Genomic DNA, 13,645 nt, shown 5'->3' with positions numbered 1-13,645 from the left:
CTATGACAGAAGGATATGTGAATTGTGATATGAACTTGCTATGTGATTAGGGAATCCTCCAAGTGGCCTATTCTTTCTCATCACCTGAATGTAAATACTGATAATGTAAGAACTAAGAACAGAGCTGTAGAATTGCAGACTATCTAGGATCTAGGAAAAGTAAGGCCATAATCTGGGATGAGTTTTTTTTTTCCTAATTCTGAAATATTGACGATTCTCAAGCAATCAAGCATCCCCAATTTATATTTAGCTATTCGTCTACTACCAATCATCCCCAATTCCTCAGCATAATGCAGGCTCGTAGACACCAAGAACACACGATTCAGAAGTAAACGAAGCACACGTTTCAGAAATAAACGGAGCAGAGGCGGCAGAGCTACAATTGAAGATGAAATCACGCGATATTACAAAGAAATAACGAAACTCATGTCATTTACAGGTTCGAAGTTTGCAACTCTTTGTGGAAGAGGCAATGCCAACACTAATTTATTCATGTGTTGATCGGTGCTGATTTCAGGAGCAGCCGGTGGTAAAGATAAGTGCTCGATAGCACATCACAAGCATTGACAAAAGGGTCAAGGCGCATTCTTTGCAGATCACAAGTCACTGGTATTTGTTCAATGCTTGCTATCTTCTTCCTCGCAGAATTTCGAGTATTTCGCGTCATCCATCAGTGAATTGAGCTCACCTGAATCACTAACCTTGACCTTGATGATCCACCCACTCTCGTATGGACTTGTATTAACCTATGCAAAAAAAAAAAAAAAAAAAAAAACACAGTTCATAGAAGTGTTCAATCTACTCACAATGATCTATTACGCAATTAAAACTTACCAATCCAGGTTCATCGCCTAGTCCATCGTTCACTGCAACCACCTCTCCAGATACTGGAGAGTAGATATCGCTGGTTGCCTTCACACTTTCAACAGCACCAAAGTTCTTTCCCTGGGATACACTGCTGCCAACTTCTGGAAGCTCCACATACACAACATCACCCAAATGGTGCTGGAAGCAAAAAAAAGAAAAAAAAAACAACACATGATCAACTTTAGCACTGCTAGTCCTTGCTACATGTACTGAACATGATAACATATATTGGAACCCTGTAATGTTTAAGAAATGGAATGCTTATATTATGCGTATGTACAGAATGAAGCAATGAATGTGATATAACGTATGAATAGATCAACCTGGGCATGGTCTGTAATTCCAACGGTTGCCGAATCACCCTCAACCTTAACCCATTCATGAGTGTCAGCATACTTCAGATCCTTCAGCACTGAAAAAAAAAAAGAAAACAAGCAATATGCACAACTTCATCAGATGTGTAAAATACTGAATTGGCAGTGAGGAAACAAGGTTTCCACAGAAAGCATACGAAATTTCCAGAACAACTGGAATTAATGGCCCCCCCTAGAAGCCAATTTATAAACTGAAAATTAGGTGTATTTTCCTATGACCATTTGTCCAATGCTTGTTAGAAACCAAAGCCTCTTGGCCAGGCAAATTAACAATTGACTATTTGTCACTTCTTAAGTTGCATAAATATTTTACCATATGGTTTTCATTTCCTACTACCAAAGTTTTAAAACCAAAGTCTGCTATAATAAGACTTTCCCTTAATTCATTTCCTTGGTGTGCCTAATTCAGATCTGTAAATATGTGATTGTGGCACACCATTTTAGCAACACAAGTTTTAAATTCATAAACAAACAACCGTGGTATTGTAACATTTTCATATTGGATAACAATATTGCCAATTATTGGTCGGTAGGTAGCTTTCTCCTAATAGCTACTAAAAGCATCTTCCTGAGATGCTTCATATGTTGGTGTCAAACGTCCTAACACTTCGAATAAACAGGACAAAGAAAGAAACTAGGCTAAAAAAAAACTTTGCCTTCCTCATCAACACATACAATAGGCTAATCTGAATTTCAGAAATCAGTGTGCTAACATTCACATATCCAAATGCAGAAACATAAACCTGCCGCACACGCTGTTACCAAGAGCAGGAACAATCACACAAGATTCCTTTTTCAAAAAAAAAAAGATGAAACATTTCGCCGAAAAGAGATCAAATCAGACCAACCAAATTTCCCATTCACGCAGACGGATTCACAGCCTAAACCACCAACTGAACCCAAAATAAAAGAAGATAAGATGAACAGTGATCCTTGCCCCCAAAATCCAATCTTTGCGAGGAACAGGCAACGAGATCACGCCATTCCACCACCAACCACGCGTGATCCCACGAATATACAGACCACAGAATACGAAAAATACATACGCAAAACAAGAAACCGAAAGAGAAGAAGAAGAGAGAGAGAGAGAGGTACCGGTGGAGAAGGCCCTGGGGAAAGTGGAGATCTTGAGGTAGGAGGCGGCGCGGGAAGCCCACAGCAACCTGGAGGCGGCCATGGCCATGATCGGACGACGAGGTCGCGGAGGAATGGATTGGAATTGGATTATTGCTCCTCTCCTCCTCGGCGCCGCACTCTGTCTGTCTGTCTCTCTCTCTCTCTCTCTTCTTTTCTCTGCGGGTTCTGGGTTTGGTGGCTCCTTTCTCTCTTTTTTTTTTCTTTTTTTTTTTGGCAAAAATATAAGCAAGATGCAGAAAAGGTTGGTAGTGCAGGTTGCAAATTGAAGAAAAAAAATTTTTGGTGGGCTCTTGGCCTTAGTGGGGCACTTTCCTACACTTTTTTGTGTTTGCAGTTATACCCTTAATATTCTCTATGATTTAGGAAAAAGTATCATTCAAAAAAATGGCAACCATTTTTCGAGCCATATCTGGTTTACTTTTCGCAATCATAGAAAAGATTTATATCACTTACGAAGTATAAACTGTTTGTAAAACGCCTGTGTTTCAAAGGGGAAGTTAGGAGGTCTCAACTCTGATGGACATATTCACAAGGGCGAATATATTGCAGATATTGAGAAATATTTACAAAAATACTAACTAGGTTAGGGATGAAAATGTCAAATAACACTACAGTTGTTACAGTGCGTGTTGAACCACAATGAGGAAGGATCATTTATTAAAGAAGATTAAGCATCAGATGCTGTATCGCCAAGAGGGGCCATTGGTTGCAAAACCAAAAGCTCTGATGAGAAAAAAATGTGATCACCAAACTGATTGGAACGCTGTCCGTCAGGGAGGCCCTAACCAACAACTTACTACCAACCAAACCCACAAATCAGATGAGTTCTCTGTTTCTTAATCTGCTGTCTGCTTGGCCATCACGGGCTTGGAGATGTGTACTAGTATATGGCCTAGGAATTCGTGCGTGAGTAATTAACAATTTGGCATGGTGCTGTTGATGGGCCTGATGGCGAGTACAAATACTGTGTGACTCTGAATCTGATCTCCGATGCCAATGAGGGGTTGGTGGCTGATGCAGACAGAGTGCAGCTAGGCACAACAGCGGCAACAATTGGTTCTAGTGGGCAGTAAGTCGGTTCCTAAATAATTTTATTTATTTATTTGCCCATCCCACGAACTAGTAGTATATCAGTATAAAAGAAAAAAAAAGAGAGTATAATATCTTAATTTTATCAAATCCTAGAATAATTGTTTTCATTTTATCTATTTCTAATATATTTGTTCCCAAATTTATAAACTCCAATACAATAATTACTTAAAATTAGGTTTATTTTGAAAGAGGACAAAAATAAATCTTTTTTTTAAAAAAAGTGTATTGTACTTGCTCTTAGCGAGATTAATCACTCCGTTCTTATTATTTGGCGTCTTTAATATTTTCTCGATTTCCAAATGCTATATATATTCATCCTATTACTAAAACATGATCATTTTTACCCTTTTTTGTTCTTAAAATTAGTTTATATGATTATTTTTACTTTTTTTTAAAAAATAAGTTTATCTTTGAATAATCAATGTATTAGTGTTTGTAAAAGCAAGGGACAGATATATTGGGAGTAGAGAAAGTGAAGGATAATTGTATTAGGATTTGATAATGTGAGGGTATTTTAGTATTTTTCTTAATTGATATGTATGGAAGGGATTAAAGATAAATTTATCTTGAGAGAGAGTGAGAGTACTTGTTACTCCCTCCATTCTAAAATATAAGGCATAACCACCCCTAACCCAAAGACCAAGAAAATATTTATTATCATATTGTAGTTTGGATCATCCTAATAAATACAATGCATGTATCTAATAGAATTAAAGAACATGAGAGTGGAGGATTTAAAAAAGTAATAATTTAATGAAGAAGGGGTCATAGTTAATTGCCTACATACATGCATGCCTTATATTATGGAACATCTAAAAAAAGTGGTTGTGCCTTATATTATGGAATGGAGGGAGTATTAGAGATTATATTTAGACTATTTGTTTTTATGAAACTTTTTTAAATATTTAAAAAGATCAGTTGCCTGAGTGTTTTGTAAGCATTTACTTTCGTTCGTTCATCGTAGTTTAACAGTTCAAAAATTGTTAGTGGGCCGAGTCAAAACTATTACTGTTAATAGTTTCTGTTAGTAGGGACAAGCATTTATGGTTTTTGAGAGGGACTAAAATAAGTCCCCCTAAGGAATAGAAAGAATGTGCGGTTTAATAATTGTCTTATCTGACCAATGTATTCATAATTTGTTAAAAAATATACTCCTATCCTAACCACATGACAGTAATCTTTTTGACCAAATCACATATATTTTTATACATAAAATGATTTAAAAGTTTAAGGTTTGATTGCATACACATCCTGTTTACATTATATTTGTCAAGACAACACCGTTTTACACTCTACACCAACAAAGTTGATGCTAAATCAATCTATTATACTCTATGCTATAATATACTCCCTTCATTTTCTAATAAATAACACCGTTGATTTTTTATATGACGTTTGACAATTCATGCTATTAAAAATATATAAATTTTATTTATTTTGTTGTCACATGTTTTATGACTTACAATTTACTCCCTCCATCCCTAAATATATATATGACGTTGGTTAGTCATATTAAAAAACAGAGATAGTAGCATATTTACAATATTTTTTTAAAATAATTAAGATGAATGGTTAGACGCTACTTTAGAATTAATGGCGGCATACATTAAAAGAAAACTAAGGTAGTATTGTAATGTACATTTATACTGTATTATTATACATGTAATAATAATGCAATTATATATGCAAAGTGTTGGGTTTTTTTTTATTATTATATGGTGAAGAGTGTCTTGGGCTTCTTGTGCATGGACCTGACGATGGCGGTGACCTGCTCCACCTGGCGCTCGTCGGAGCACGCCGCCAGCAGCACCCTCGCCGTGCCGGCGTCCGGGTAGCAGCCGGCGTCCACCATCTCCTCCACCATCCCCACGCACCGCCCGTACTCCTTCCTCCTCGCGTACGGCCCCATCCTCGCCGTCCACGTCACCACGTCGGCGGCGAGCCCCCTCGCCGCCACCGCCGCGAACGCCGCCTCCATCCTCCCCACGTACCCGGCGCGCCCGTACGCGTTCACCGCCACGTTGTACGTGCCCACGTCGGCGTCGCCGCGGCGCTCCATGGCGGCGAGGAGGCGCTCCATGTCATCGAGGCGGCCGGCGCGGGCGTAGGCGTTGAGCATGGCGTTCAGCGCGAAGGTGTCCGGGGTGAGGCCGGACTTGTGCAGCTGCGCCATCACCTCCTCGCACCTCGCCGCGTTGCCGGACCTGGCGTGCGCCGCCAGCAGCAGCATGTGGGACTTCATCGTCGGCGACATCCCCCGCTGCTTCAGCTCCTCGAACACCGCCTCCGCATCTGAAAACACCGAATATTTATACATTCTCAGAAGAAGCTGTCACTACTTCCAGAGTTCAGAGTTCAGACAGTGGCAAAATTATACTACTACCTCCTTTTCAAAATGTATAACGCCGTTGCCTTATTTTGGGACGGCGTCGTACATTTTGAAATGGAGAGAGTATATTCAGAGTTCAGACAGGGGCAAAATTATATATATTCGGAGGCTTTCACTTTCAGAGTTCATAGTAGCATCATGGAACTCATGTTCTTGGTTTCTTTGACCACAAAATTGGCCAAAATTTTCCATCACCAACTGCAAAATGTACCTTCATGAAGGCCGGCTCTTCCATATGCATCTACCAAGATGTTGTATGAAGCTCTGTCAGGCTCACACCCCATGTGCTGCATCAAGGAGAAGATCTCCGATGCGCCTTGCGGCAATCCAGCGCGGCTATGGGTGCATTGAAAGTTTGCAAGCTATTAATTGCTAATTCAAACTTACAAAAAAATCTGATCAAATTTCACTGGAGTTTTGTGATCAGAAACTTGGGCTCGTGAAGCCATGGATGACTGATATGCTAATTTGATATTCACCTGTAAGCTTCCATGAGGGCATTGTAAGCATACACGTCAGGCTCGTGCCCTGCCTGCTGCATCTCCTCGAACACTTCTTCAGCCTTCTCGCACAGGCCTTCCCTCGCAAATGCATTCACCAGGGCAGTGTAAGTGCAGATATTAGGCTTGCACCCAATCGACTTCATCTCGTTGAAAACTTTCATCGATGACATTGGTTGCTTTGCCTTTCAAATTGACCATGAAAAAATATATGTCAGAAATTCTTCAGAGGTAAGTTTTCAAAGAAAGAGAAATGAAAAGATTTTTACAGTGAACTGAAAAACAATATTGTGCTCTGAATTCTGACCTTCCCGTACACATTGATCATCAGGGTGAATGTCTCCGTGTTAGCTCTGCACCGTTCTCTCTTCATCCTTTGGTACACCTCGACCGCCTTTTCGGTACATCTTGCCTTCAGTAATCCATCCAAGTAAGCATTATATACAGTAGCATCTGCAAGATTGTTCTTGACATGAGTTATGCAACTATGTCAACCTACAAGCTTCTTTCTCTTGGCAATATAGGGGAATTGAGCTGCATACTTGGAGGAATCCCGTGCTCGCGCATCTCCGAGATCACGCCTTCTGCTCGGTGCAGCGATCCAGCGTTGCAGTAAGCGCGCAGGAGAAGAGCATAGGTGTCTTCAGTTGGCACACACTGAGCGTCCAGAAGAGCCATGTAGATTGACTCTGCCTTGTTCAGCTGACGCTTCTTGCCATAGGATTCTATGAGCAGGTTGTAGCAGATGATGTCAGGACGGAATGAGCTCCTGTACAGGATCCACTCGCAGACCTATATCCACTTTTGACAAATTAAACATCAAAATACTGATCAAAGGTAACCGAAACATTGAGATGTGAATATCCGATTAGTTAATGATGAGAATGTGCAGGGTTCAGACTTACTGGAATGATCAGATCCCATTTCTTGTTCATACGGAATTGGACAGCGACATTCACAAGATCATCAAAAAGATTGTGTGTGGAAGGAATGTTATCCAAAGATTCCCAGATTTTTGCAACGTCTGTTCCCTTCTGAACAAATTCTAAGATATCCTGTGCCATTGGACTGAGCACAGGGAAGACTCCATCTACAAAACCAGAGCCATACTTCCAGCCCCGGCCTCTCATAGCACCCCCTGCATGAAACCTGAAGACATTAGATCATTTTGAAGGAGGGAAAACAATTTACTTGCAAACATATACTGATTAGATACTTCATGGAATGTAGAAGTGCTGAACAAAAGAACAAAGGGAAGAACAACTGGAAAGATAATATATTTAGCATTTACCCCTTTTTCTTGATATTTTCTTTCGATCGAAGGTCCTTGATACACCATCTTTATCGATGTAGGCGCCGTTGTATTTCCTGTTCTTCCTTTCACTATAGGCATAAGAATTAATTTCTGCATCAATCAGGCCAGTTTCTTGCGTGGCATCTTGACTAGCATTAATTTTCCATCTTGGCCTTGTGACAGGATAATACAACAGAGCCTCTATCCTCAACCTTCAAAATGGTGGGAGAAGGAATGTCAGCATACTGGAAGGTTATCAATAGAGCTGGTATATGTTATTTGAGAACTTCTACCCAAGATATTCAGAAAGCAAACATTTCAATGCGTAGCATGTAAGTTGTTTCCAAACACTAGTTTGAAAACCATAAGGTGTATCCACAAATTCACCATGGACATCAAACAGAAAACTGCAATGTGCTAATTGGTCAAACCCACATGACCTCTGAAGAATCAAGTACTAGTAATAATTGAGAGAAGACAGAAACTAACTCACATGAGCACAAGGTGAAGGCAACAGACTGCTCTTGAGTCTTGACAGCCAAAGAGCATAAATCTGAAACTGTGAAGGGAGAACAAGACTGAGAAGATAATGCTGAGCTCTCAAGCTCAGGTAAGCTTGTGTGGTCACTGCTACTATAGTGAGTAGAGAGGTGCAGGAGTTGCAAGAGGACAAAACTGAAAAATATCTATCTGGCGTGCCCTTTGAGCCTCATGTGGTCTATCCTTAACCTGCAAAATGGTGGAAAAGAGCATAGTATCAGTTTACTTGAAGGTTACCAATAGAACTGAGATGTTCTCTTGGAACTAAATACCCGAGACATTCAGTAAGCAAATCATCAAATGAACCAGGTAAAATAATTAAGATCGAAAGGCAGAAACTGACTTACTAATAGCAAAGTGTCTTGGCAGGCGCATAGCACAAATCTGCAGCTGAAATGGCTAAAAGAACAAGAGAGAAACTATCGTTGAGCTCTCAAGCTCACCTTAGATAGCTTGTATGGTCACTGGTCACTACCGATTGAGATCATTTACAGTCAAATATATGGTGCAGACATGTGGGCCCATGTATCATCGGGCCCACATGTTAATGACAAAGTAATGTGACTTCGACTGCACAGGAGCTAGGTCAAAAGGCGGTGTGAGATGGCTAGGTCACACGCGTACTCAAATTAAGATTCATGCAGCATACTCCGTCCTAAAAAAGATAAACCCTGGGTTTCCTTGTCCAACGTTTGACCGTCCGTCTTATTTAAAAAAATTATGAAAAAAAATTAAAAAGATAAGTCACGCATAAAGTATTAATCATGTTTTATCATCTAACAACAATGAAAAATACCAATTATAAAAAAGTTTCATATAAGACGGACAGTCAAACGTTGGACACGGAAACCCAGGGTTTGTCTTTTTTGGATGGAGGGAGCAGTCATTATCCATACCAGCAGCAAAAATTATACTACCCTTTTATTGGATATATATATATATATATATATATATATTATTTTAGAAGTTCTATTTCTTTTTTCAAAATCCAAATGAAAGCAACTATTACTCCTACATGGAGTACATTTGCAAGTGAAAAGCACACATGATGTGGAATCGAAGCAAAGGTGAAAGAAAAAAAAAGCAGAGACATCTTCTCGAAGGCCTGAGCACCAATGGCACGGTATCTTCTCCGTCCTCCCACCGCCGCCGCCGCCGCCGCCTCTTCACACCGCAGGAATGGCACGACCTCGCCGCGGGGACCGGTTCTTGGCCTCCGGGCGCTTGCCTCCAGGGCCGGCAAAGCTCGCCCCGTGATGGCGGTGGCGTCGGAGCAGCCCGCCGCGAGGGGCAAGTGCCCCAAGGTGGCCGCCCCCACCACCGGCCCGATTCCGGCCGCGGAGCTCCTCGGCGTCATCCAGGACGCAGCCAGGGCCGGAGCCGAGGTGCGTTCGAGGTTCTTTGCTTGGTAGCTCTCCCTTCTTGGGTTGGTTTCTGACAGAAAATTGGAGCTTCAGAGGTTGTGATGAACGGTTGAGCAGTTGGGTAATAAAATTCAGGCTTAATTTTGTTATTTCCGACAAAAGATGCATATTTCTGTGAAACCTTATAAGAAATTTCCGTTATGGTTAATGTTCTTTGATGTGAGGAACTAGTGATTCTATTGGTTTCTAGAGAGGTCAGGTTGAGAACTGGATTGAAATATTGGCTATTCTACAAGTAAATATGGAGATCACGGTAGTTCGTAATGCACTAATGTTATAAATGCTCAAGGTTCATCGAATCTTCGTAGCCTTCTCTACAAGGAAAAAATATGGACCGTGGTCTCGAGTTTCCATGCTAGTGCATTTTATCCTTCTTATAATTTTTTGGTGGGATACAAAGAATGAATTAGGTATCTATTTAATTAAGAATCGAGCCAAACAAAAATTAAACTTAGTTGTTCTGGGCTTTCTTGCAAAGGCCGAGGCGTTTGAAATGTAATCATCCCAGCTCTAAAAAAAAATTGGACTTCGGTGGTGGGGTTGTACACCGGTACACATCTCACCTAGTGAGCTAAGCTCATTTCCTTTTAACTCTATTTTTTGATGTGCCAATTCTCAAGGCAGCTTACATTGTCTTCTCCTCATTTTAGGTTATAATGGAAGCTGTTAATAAGCCACGCAATATTCACTACAAGGGAGTTGCAGACCTGGTCACAGAGTAAGGATGCTTCTTACTTGTGTTGTTGTTTCCCCATCTGATGCTAACTTGGTTGTTATTTATCATTCTTGATCTTTCAAAAGAAAAAAGTTATCATCCTACAATCTCCAAATGCTTTGTAAATTGGAACTTGATGTCGCTACTTGCTAATATCATATTTTATGATCTATGTATCTCTATAATCTAAATAAAACATTAGCATTTGAATTTAGTGTGTTCTCTACTTTTGTTCAGCACAGACAAATTGAGTGAGTTGGTCATTCTGGAAGTTGTGAGGAAGACCTTCCCAGACCACCTCATACTTGGGGAGGAAGGTGGACTTATTGGAGATGCCTTGTCGGAGTATCTCTGGTGCATTGATCCTTTAGGTTTGGCCACTTTATTCTCCCTCCGTTTCAGAATGTAAGTCATTCTAGCATTTCCCACATTCATATTGATGTTAATGGATCTAGACATATATATATATATCTAGATCCATTAACATCAATATGAATGTGGGAAATGCTAGAATGACTTACATTGTGAAACGGAGGAAGTACTTGTAATTCTACTATGATGAAGTCATTAACCAATTGTTCCTGTAGTGGAGTTTGATCATTTAGTAATCATTTAAGAATACTGGGTGATTCCATATGCTCTCTTGATTAAGTATCTGAAATATTTGATTTAGTAGAGGCAACATGCTCGATTGCATGGGCTGGTAACTGAACAGGATGTTATTAGTTTTAGTATATAGTATTATTGGTAGGAGAATGGATGTTGGAAAAAGCCTTTCATATAAATGGATGTTAGAGTATTTGAACTGTTCATAAATTTGAAACAAGATTGGGATCACATTGATTTTAATTTTTAACTGAAGGTTTATCTGAACTTGTATTACTGCAGTGGAAACTTAGACTTTTTCTGTAGTATTCTTCATTGGGGGATCTAATGCAGTGATTTTACCCCCTTTAGATGGAACAACAAACTTTGCGCATGGTTACCCTAGCTTTTCTGTATCCATTGGAGTTCTGTTTCGCGGAAAGCCTGCTGCTTCCACTGTGGTATGTATGTGCATGTGTTTTTCTTGAATCATATGATTCATTAAACGCCGGAGACACAATTGGATCATCAAACTTCCCATGCTAGTTCATTGCATCCCTCTGGATTATTCACATTTCATATACCCTTATTTAGGTCGAATTTTGTGGTGGTCCTATGTGCTGGAGCACTCGTACGGTTTCAGCATCATCTGGTATAATCTTTGGTCAAACACTGTAATTGTAATGCTTTTTTTTTTTCCTTATAGAACACTACAGAATTATTTTTAAGGTTTTCCTTTCTCCTTGAAAAGGTGGTGGTGCTTATTGTAATGGGCAAAAGATTCATGTCAGTAAGACAGACAAGGTAACTTTTTTTTTCTTTTATACAAGTATGTTGCTATGTGCACGCACGCATATGCGTGTCATAATAGCTCTTTTTTTATGAAGCCATAAGAATCTCTCTTTGATCATATGCTCAGTGTATCTATCTATTGATTGTAGTGGTTCTGGATGCAACCAGAGTTCTTGTGATTTAATTTTGTCAGAATATTTGACTGAAGAAAGATATTGTCTCTAATTGATTCTCTAGGTGGAACAATCACTTCTGGTAACTGGTTTTGGTTATGAACATGATGATGCATGGGTGACCAACATAAATTTGTTCAAGGAATACACAGACATTAGCAGGGTAAAGTGAATTCTCCCTTCATTATTACACAGCAAATTTACCCCCTTTGACTTTTGCTTTATCCTCCTTTATTAATTTTTTTCAGGGAGTCCGAAGACTAGGTTCTGCTGCTGCTGACATGTCCCACGTTGCTCTAGGCATTACAGAAGCCTACTGGGAATACCGACTTAAGCCTTGGGATATGGCTGCTGGTGTTCTGGTAATCTATTTTTACCCTATCAGAACCCACAGTTCATGATTGGAATTAAACTTTGATAAAAGAAAAAATATCCAAGTTCAGTAAAAACAAGGATTTGATTGTTTTGTTCAATCTTAAATACACATTTTCAGTCATATAATCCATTTTTATGAGTTCCTTTTCATATCGTCCAAATCCTGATAGTTGGGCTAAAGTTATGCACACTTTCAGTATAATTACTTGATGAATTCGGCATTTTTTTTTACTGCAGATAGTTGAAGAAGCTGGTGGGATGGTGTCACGCATGGATGGTGGGGAGTTTACCGTCTTTGATCGTTCTGTCCTTGTTTCCAATGGTGTTGTACATGATCAGGTTTGTTCTCAAGTCTTAACAAGTAGTTTGTTCTCTCATCCTAAAGATCACAATACTCATATCTTAAGCATTCATTGTCATACCACTAAAGAGCCAATTATGCGAACATAAGAATTCCAACCGAAAGATTTATCATACTAGTTGTAGGAGAATTCTAGGCTTAGGCTGGCTGTTCAGTGTGTATATGCTGTACTCCCTCTGTCTTAGAATAAGATTATTTTTTGCCCATCCCGTTTGTCTCAAAATAAGTTCATTTTGAGCAATCATTGTATTGGAGTTTGTGGAAGTAGGAGATAAATTCATTCGGAGTAGATAAAAAGAAGAATAATCGTATTGGGATTTGATAAAGTGGGGCTATTGTAGTCTTTTTGGTTTTATATTGATATATGTGGGACTAGTGAAAAATGAACCTATTGTGAGACGGTAGTAGTATGCATCACCAAGAGCAATGATAATTTTTGGTTGTCTTTTGGAGAAATTTTATGGAGTTGCTGATCAACCATGTTACTTGACTTGTAGCTTTTGGATCGGATTGGCCCTGCCACAGAAGATCTTAAGAAGAAAGGAATTGATTTCTCCTTGTGGTTTAAACCCGACAAATACCCTACCGACTTTTAAGTTGAACTCCTCACCCAGAGCTATTTTATACTACTAGAAGAAAAGAGAAAAACAGAGGATCTTATGTTAAAATGCCATGTACTTGACTGAATATTTGTTTATTGAAGTCCTTTGACTTAGCCATCGACTTTTGTTGGTTGTATGATTTATTTAAGGAGAGAATTACCCAAATCACTTAAATTCCAAATTTTCAACCAAATTTGAAAACAAAAAGTGAAACCTTCATATGAATTCAATCAAATTTAGTGAGACACCAAATTAGGCTGAAATTCACTAAAAAATAAAAAAGGGTTTCAATTTTTTGGGTAAAAATGACTCTTTTTTTGGGTGATTTGGACAGGTTCACCTCTCTTTGATATTTCTCCGGACTTGTTTGTAGTTGATTGATGAATACAAATTTGATTTCTAGTCTGAAAAAAAATACGTGATAT

The 13,645-nt window shown here is 39.4% G+C and overlaps 3 protein-coding genes across 3 annotated transcripts; 1 reads left to right on the top strand and 2 right to left on the bottom strand.

Annotated features, from left to right (window-relative positions):
* Window positions 1-303: 303 nt before the first annotated feature.
* LOC127762216 (glycine cleavage system H protein 2, mitochondrial) lies at window positions 304-2,563 on the bottom strand. The gene is made up of 4 exons (XM_052286638.1): window positions 2,337-2,563; window positions 1,191-1,279; window positions 835-1,005; window positions 304-746 (listed from the first exon to the last, which is right to left on the bottom strand). Exons 1-4 carry the CDS (start codon window positions 2,422-2,424, stop codon window positions 618-620), a joined length of 477 nt encoding a protein of 158 aa, XP_052142598.1. The 5' UTR covers window positions 2,425-2,563; the 3' UTR covers window positions 304-617.
* A 1,161-nt stretch (window positions 2,564-3,724) lies between these two features.
* Window positions 3,725-8,655, bottom strand: LOC127762213 (pentatricopeptide repeat-containing protein At2g35130). Its single transcript, XM_052286633.1, has 9 exons — window positions 8,541-8,655; window positions 8,147-8,382; window positions 7,651-7,865; window positions 7,265-7,497; window positions 6,902-7,151; window positions 6,667-6,812; window positions 6,339-6,544; window positions 6,071-6,195; window positions 3,725-5,762 (listed from the first exon to the last, which is right to left on the bottom strand). Exons 2-9 carry the CDS (start codon window positions 8,200-8,202, stop codon window positions 5,182-5,184), a joined length of 1,812 nt encoding a protein of 603 aa, XP_052142593.1. The 5' UTR covers window positions 8,203-8,382; window positions 8,541-8,655; the 3' UTR covers window positions 3,725-5,181.
* Window positions 8,656-9,243: 588 nt separating this feature from the next.
* Window positions 9,244-13,337, top strand: LOC127762982 (phosphatase IMPL1, chloroplastic). Its single transcript, XM_052287527.1, has 10 exons — window positions 9,244-9,578; window positions 10,268-10,335; window positions 10,570-10,703; window positions 11,290-11,378; window positions 11,512-11,569; window positions 11,669-11,721; window positions 11,947-12,045; window positions 12,131-12,244; window positions 12,495-12,596; window positions 13,116-13,337. The coding sequence occupies exons 1-10, from the start codon at window positions 9,309-9,311 to the stop codon at window positions 13,212-13,214; spliced, it is 1,086 nt and encodes a 361-aa protein (XP_052143487.1). The 5' UTR covers window positions 9,244-9,308; the 3' UTR covers window positions 13,215-13,337.
* The last annotated feature ends 308 nt before the right edge of the window (window positions 13,338-13,645 follow it).

The sequence above is a fragment of the Oryza glaberrima genome, chromosome 2 (genome assembly GCF_000147395.1).
Source record: "Oryza glaberrima chromosome 2, OglaRS2, whole genome shotgun sequence".
NCBI lineage: Eukaryota > Viridiplantae > Streptophyta > Magnoliopsida > Poales > Poaceae > Oryza > Oryza glaberrima.
The sequence above is the reverse complement of the archived record's forward strand: the minus strand, read 5'-3'. Positions and strand labels throughout refer to the sequence as shown.

Excerpts from the sequence above, each read along its gene's own strand:
- LOC127762982 (XM_052287527.1), top strand. The coding sequence starts at position 9,309 with ATGGCACGGTATCTTCTCCGTCCTCCCACCGCCGCCGCCGCCGCCGCC. Across the intron at positions 9,579-10,267 it reads CAGCCAGGGCCGGAGCCGAG|GTTATAATGGAAGCTGTTAA; the intron begins GTGCGTTCGAGG and ends TCCTCATTTTAG. Across the intron at positions 11,379-11,511 it reads AGCCTGCTGCTTCCACTGTG|GTCGAATTTTGTGGTGGTCC; the intron begins GTATGTATGTGC and ends ACCCTTATTTAG.
- LOC127762213 (XM_052286633.1), bottom strand. The coding sequence starts at position 8,202 with ATGCTCTTTGGCTGTCAAGACTCAAGAGCAGTCTGTTGCCTTCACCTT. Across the intron at positions 7,152-7,264 it reads AATGGGATCTGATCATTCCA|GTCTGCGAGTGGATCCTGTA; the intron begins GTAAGTCTGAAC and ends AAGTGGATATAG. Across the intron at positions 6,545-6,666 it reads TGATCAATGTGTACGGGAAG|GCAAAGCAACCAATGTCATC; the intron begins GTCAGAATTCAG and ends TCAATTTGAAAG.
- LOC127762216 (XM_052286638.1), bottom strand. The coding sequence starts at position 2,424 with ATGGCCATGGCCGCCTCCAGGTTGCTGTGGGCTTCCCGCGCCGCCTCC. Across the intron at positions 1,280-2,336 it reads CCCCAGGGCCTTCTCCACCG|TGCTGAAGGATCTGAAGTAT; the intron begins GTACCTCTCTCT and ends TTTTTTTTTCAG. Across the intron at positions 1,006-1,190 it reads GAATTACAGACCATGCCCAG|CACCATTTGGGTGATGTTGT; the intron begins GTTGATCTATTC and ends TTTTGCTTCCAG.